The following is a 6,551-nucleotide window of genomic DNA, read 5'->3' as shown; positions in this document are numbered from 1 at the left end:
CAGATCTACACTATGCGAGAGCTGGTGAACTCAGATTAACTGTAGATCGGCTATTTCCACTACTTCTTAAACAATTGTTTCCTAATTTATGGAATTTATTTTGAAAAATCTTTGAAATTATGTCTTCATGAAAATGATTGCTTTTTCTTCAAACGTTTTGAAATAATAATAATTAACAAAATGAAGGAAACAAAACATAAAGGGATATTTGGGAAGAGACTACACTTCCCATGATGCCACTGGAGTGGGCGTGTTTAATGGAGCCGCTGCTGAGCTGGGAGGTGACAGCGCTGTGTCCGTGTTGTCGGCGTTGGTTGGGGAACTTCACAGCGGCGACGGGTGTGGCTTGAAACGTGATCAATCTGAACGAGAAGAAAGAAGAATGCATAACGGCATTAGTGTTGTTTAACAGAAAAGAAGGGAAGTAAGTGGGCACAAAAAAAAGCGAATAGCTTACGTTGGAGTGTGTGTTTTAATATATAGGTCCAACAGCCTCACTGGCATCGGCATCCATCTGGGCGATTTCAACAGCTGGAATACTTTTTTTTTGCTGAACTTCGCGGCCCATTTTCGTGCGTAAAACCTGTGCTGATAGGTTAGAGGTTATTATAAGGATCTACTCATTTTGTCCTAATTAAAAAATCACCTAAAGTCCTTCAAAGTTTTTGACCCGCATGACAACTATAACTGTCCTGATGTTGGCGTATTGACTCCTGGGACAACGACTCTTTTTTTGGAAAAACATATTTTAGCAGTCACTGCCAAGTCCACATTGAATTAGGAAATAATTGAATTCGTTTTGTGATTATTTTCCATTTTTTTTCTCGTGGATGAACTCGCGACACCCATCGCTCTTCCAAAAAAGGGGAAGTTTGAAGCGCTTCAACTTTAAGTTGAAGTGTCAGCTGAGGGAATCGCTCAACTTCTAAGTTAAAGTGTCAGCTTGAGGGAAGCTTTCATTTTTTGGGGGGGAATAAAACGCTTTCAGACGCAGTCAGCGAACCTTGATCTTCAAACAACATTTCCTCGGGTGATCTTTGACCATAAGCAGCAGTCCTGAAGCGCGCACTAGGAACCATGGGGTGTACAGTAAGTCAGGAAGATAAAGCCGCGGCCGAGAGGTCCAAAATGATTGACAAAAACCTTCGAGAAGATGGAGAGAAGGCATCCAGAGAAGTGAAACTGCTGCTGTTGGGTAAGCGCTCCTTTCACGGCCACTCTGCTCATTCACACTCATTGTGTAAGTCAGTGGTTCTCAACCTTTTCAGGCCGAGACCCCCAAAATAATCATATTTGAATCCCCCCCTCCCTGACAAGCACTTTGAATGTAGGAGTCGAGGCATTACATTTTGTTTGACTCGGTTCCACAGATAAATATTGTGAAAATGGCAGATCTACACGCTCACAAGTTGCGAGGCGTTGTGAGCTTGTAGATCTGCTATTTTCACAATTGTTGCCTCTTTCTCATATTTGACAATTTGGCAAATTTTTGACCAGTTTTTATAGTTTACTTTTGATGCAGTAATGGTATTATTTATTTTCTTTATGGTATTAAAACGGTATTTAAAAGTCTTTAAAGACCCTTTTTTTTAATCATGGGAGGATCCCCCTGGGGGTCCCGAGCCTCAGGTTGAGAACCACTGGTGTAGGTTACATTGTTGCGATCGGATATTACTAGTAGACTCTGTACAAAGAAAGCCCCACAGGTAGAAAGTGGCAGGATATGGCTTTGCCACAGTAACCATGCACTGTGCAAGAGAGAGTGCATGCAACCTGGTAGATAGCACGTTCAGTCAGTACACAGTTAAACATAGACAGTGGGCACAGTCACCGAAGGGCATTAATGATTGATTGTGGTAAGTGGTTGGCATCACGGATTGTCTTCTTATTGAGCCGATAGAGCTGCAACTGTCCAATATTAAACCCTATAAATGCAAAGAGCATTGCTGCAGCCTCAACACACCACTACGGAGTTCATTATCTCATGGTGGCATAACCTTGAGACATGTTTGACCTACTGTACCGCTTGCTGAAATGTTTGTGGTTACTTTATCCCTGACATGTCTCCTGGAGAGATTGGGAATGATATATAAACATTTTGTATGAGAAAATAATGTGTGAGGGGGCAACAGTTGATAGATGAATGTGACCTCACACGTTGCCCCATTTCATACATCCAAAAGTGACAGTAGTGGTGATGCTGTCTTGCACCTGGGCAGAGAAGTTGCCGGTCACTTGTCTCAGCTCGGTGTCCAGCACCATCCGGCAGTTATGTTAGGCTACATGCTGCCTTTGTGTGAGTCTTTGGTGTGTTTGGACTGAAACACCCAAGCCTCGGTTGAGAATGTTTGGAGAGCTTCTGTCTGGAGGCCGAACAGCAGTCCGGAACACACACATTATTAGGCTATATGCACAGCAGCCATATTGGAAGGAAATTGGGCCTTCACAGGTGTTACCAATGATACTAATGAAGGCTCTGTTCCATTTAATGTAGCACAGTGGTTCTCAAAAGTTTTAATTTCAAGGGCTCCCATAACTCTGAGAGTGTACAAATGGAACCAAATGGACCCTTACGGGTCCATTTGGTTCCATTTGTACACTCTCAGAGTTACACACCCGTAAGGGGACATTTGGAACCCCCTCAAGCAACCATGAGGGTCCCTGGACCACACTTTGAGACAAGAATGGAACAGAGCCTTAATTAGTATCATTGGTAACACCTGTAAGAAAGTAAGAAGAGGCTCAATTTCTTTTCAATATGGCTGTTGTGCATAGAGCCAATCGGACATCATTCTCTGTGTAATTTTGGCAGATGTTTGAACCCTGGATAGAATCTTGCAGTGGTATTAGGCCTGGCCTAGATTTGAGGTTAGACAGAGCTGGACTTCTGTTTTTGGTCAGGTGGTTCTAAATACAACGCTACAATAAAGTTCAACCTCGTGTGTGATACGATTGTTTCGGGTGAATTCCCATCACCCACCCATACTGTACATTGTCACCCAGTTGTTCATTGAATTGTTTTTATGATTCTGTATATGGAGCTACTTTAAAAATGAAACTGCCAGTCAGTGATTTGCAGTGGTTTACTCTCACCGGGTCTGTCAACTGTGTGCTGCGTTCAAACTGTGGCTGTAACTGGTTTGATAATGAATTTGCTGCTGTTTGGACAGGGAGGGTGAACATCTCTCACTTTTCCCAGCACTGGCTGGAGACCAACCATACACACACACACACACACACACACACACACACACACACACACACACACACACACACACACACACACACACACACACACACACACACACACACACACACTCTACTGCGAGGGGCAACTGGGTTGAGCTGAGTTAGACGCGTGCTTGAAGAATTTCAATGTCGAGTGCTTGTATAAATTTGGATATTTATTGACCATTTAAACCAAAAGTATATAAACAAACTCTTTAAACAAATGACATTGAACGCCGACCTGTACGGCACATCAACACGACACGGTCAAACACTGCCAACCTTGGCCTTGACCGAGCCCTGCGGTGACATCATCAATTTAGAAACCAAATGGCTCTTAAACCATAGTTTGTTTAATTTTCGAGGAAGCGTTCATTTCAGTAAGGTATGAAAATCATCTTGCAGATAAAGTTGCTTGAGATACAGTAGAGGTAATCAATATATTAGTAATGAAACTGGGTAGAATATTATGTGATGAGTGACAAAAATCTGTGGAAATAGATTCAGTTTCAGATTTAGGCTAAATACAATGCACACACTTCTTTATTAATATGATTTAGACTTTGATTTCTTATTTTCTTTGGCTTGAAATGGGTGAAGTTTCAAATAGTAAATAGAAAACAGTTAAAGGATGACTTCACCCATTTTCAACCTGTCTTCATATCATTGGTCCTCTCACTAATGCTCATGAAAATATGGCACCATACTCAGTCTGTGTCTCAGAGGAGGGCTGTGGACAGTTCAGAGTCCCGTCTACCAGTGACATCATCAATGGGGAATCCAAGTGAATATAAACTACAGACTTTCTATTCCTGGAAAGTTAGCATGCTAAAAGTGGAAGCCATTATTCTCGCTAAAAAAAAACAAAAAACATTGACGAAAATAAAACAACTTCCTAACGATGATGTCACTGGTAGACGGGTTTCTGAAGTGTCCACAGCCCTCCTTTGAGACACGGACTGAGTACAAAAAGATTCACCATTTTATCAGGAGCATTAGTGAGGATCTATTATATGAAGATAGGTTGAAAATGGGTGAAGTGGTCCTTTAAATACACATTGGTGACTGTAGTTTTTTTTTCATTTTGGTACCCTTGAGAACAAGTAAACAAAACATCAATACTGGGCACCTGCATTCTGAGAAATAAGGTTCAGTATTACTGTGTATCGATTGTCCTTTCTCTGCTACATACTGACTGCATGACTGTTATTTTAAGGGCTTGATGAAACTTGAAGTGTTTATTGATTATAAATAAGTAATATAGTACATATACCAGTGGTGTGTTCTACCATGTTGCGCTATGTACATACGTAGTGTGACCTGCAGAACATTTTCGTAGTCAAGCGTAGCCCTCTGCTAACCATTTTATCCATTGAAAGCGCGCTAGCGTATCTCCACGACATGTTGTGCATGCATGTCGTGCAGGGGAATGATTATCGTATCCCTCCGAAAAACCTAGAACACACCACTGGTACAGTACATACACATTATTCCCTTTTTATATGAGCGTCAAAGAAAAGTCTAAATTGATTAACCAATCTCTGTCTTGAGAGAAAAGAGCACTCAGACGGTAACTTGCTGTGTTATTGTCTCTACAGTGCTGGGTGAAATGGATGGTTTGGAAGCATTGGCCCTGGTTTGAAGTCTAATTACACAGTGTGCTCTCTCCCCTGTAGAGTTCATATCAGTAATTAGTGATATTGTGCGCAGGTGTGCAGCAGGGACTGAGAGAGGAATTATGGGACACGTTGAAAATCCAAAATGAAACTTCACAAGATTCGTGCGAGAAGGACTTGTCATGCGAAGGAAAGACGTCTTCCTCTCCTTTACTGGCACATGTCAGTGCGTGTGGTCTGATTTATAAAAAAAATCCCTTGTAGCATCTCGTGGAGAAACTACCAGGGTTGCTGTCAGGTGAAATCCAGATACCTCTTCTGTGGCAGCTGTGGTCACACACACAAACCAATGGCTTCAAGATGAAACCATACTCTTTTTGTCTTTTACTATAGTACAGAGTACGTTTCTTTTCTGTTTTACAGTGATGGTATGGAGTAGTGCTCGCTGTCTTGAGTATGAGTAATACACCTAAATGAAGGCCTGTTTATTTCACTCTGTCTTGAGAGACAGAAGGTGTTGGGGTTGGATATTTGTTTTGATGTTTTTTCCAGGACGTTTATCCAAGGCATCTTCTTCTCACAGCACAGCTGAGAAAAACCTGGCCTCTTCTTCATCCCGATGGCCTTGGAAAGGCGAAGGAGAAATCCATCCTGCCTTGACCAATAGAGCATGTCTTTGGAATGGCACGCCCCCTGCCCCGCCCTGCCTCCCTCCCTCTCTACTAAAGCAAACTAAACAGAATCTGAGGGAAGTGCTGTGGGCCCCAGATGAAGGAGAGGCAGAGCTGCTATTTATAGACTTTTGACAGAAATAAGGAAGTGATGGATCTCTGAATCAGGGGGCCTTCCTTCAGTAGAGTCGAGGGAGTCTTAACCACTAGCAATTCGGGGGCAACACGGGTGCTCCATCCATGCTTTACCTGGTGTAAACAAATAGATGGGATTGGATATTTCCATGGTAACCACTTTCATCCAATTACGCTGCAGGGAAAAAAAAGATGTCTGTTTGATTGTTTTGCGTTGTGGCTCATCCCTAGAGGAAGCCATTAGTTAATGCAGCAGAGGGCTCGCGCTCCTACTGTATCTGACTCGCAGGCTTAATAATGCATTCGTTAACAGGAGACCCATGTTCAGTGGCCTCCCTACAGATTCTAGACTTTGATTGGTATTTCATCGCCTCCCCCTTCCTTCTTCTCCAACTAAACATGACAAATTTTGCCATTCATTTTTGGCTTATTTCTTTCTGTCTGTTTTCTTTTTTCTAGCCTCTCGTTTCAGTTCAGTAGACATGGAAAGTTTCCTTGGCAGCGTGCGCTGCTTTTTACTGTGTATAAGAATAGTAGCTTGGTCTGTGTGAACATCTCTGATGCACAGTTCACCCCACACACACACACACACACACACACACACACACACACACACACACACACACACACACACACACAGTCACACACTCATCGCCCTCATGTAAATGCAGAGAAACACATTTGCTCACAGGCCTGATGAGCCGTGGCGTTATGTAAACATGTTAGCATAAGGAATACACACTGTGTGGTCACAGAGGATGGTGATTTGTTTATTGTGTAATACATTCATAACCGAGACATTGCACCGTAAAGAGACCTGGACACATATGTGCACATTAAACGAGCACCACATCCACTATGCGTGCATGCGTGTGTGTCTCTGTGTGTGTGTGTGTGTGAG

At 42.6% G+C, this 6,551-nt stretch overlaps 1 protein-coding gene across 1 annotated transcript in view; it reads left to right on the top strand.

Moving 5' to 3' along the window:
* Positions 1–303: 303 nt before the first annotated feature.
* LOC311048117 (guanine nucleotide-binding protein G(i) subunit alpha-2) overlaps positions 304–6,551 on the top strand; it is a 109,848-nt gene continuing 103,600 nt past the window's right edge. Inside the window, exon 1 of the mRNA XM_084061166.1 lies at positions 304–1,195. Coding sequence (XP_083917292.1) covers positions 1,078–1,195 — 118 coding nt within the window. The 5' untranslated portion in view covers positions 304–1,077. The remainder of the gene's footprint in view (positions 1,196–6,551) is intronic.

The sequence above is a fragment of the Gymnoscopelus microlampas genome (assembly GCF_963454915.1).
Source record: "Gymnoscopelus microlampas genome assembly, chromosome: 7".
Lineage (NCBI taxonomy): Eukaryota > Metazoa > Chordata > Actinopteri > Myctophiformes > Myctophidae > Gymnoscopelus > Gymnoscopelus microlampas.
The sequence above is the reverse complement of the archived record's forward strand: the minus strand, read 5'-3'. Positions and strand labels throughout refer to the sequence as shown.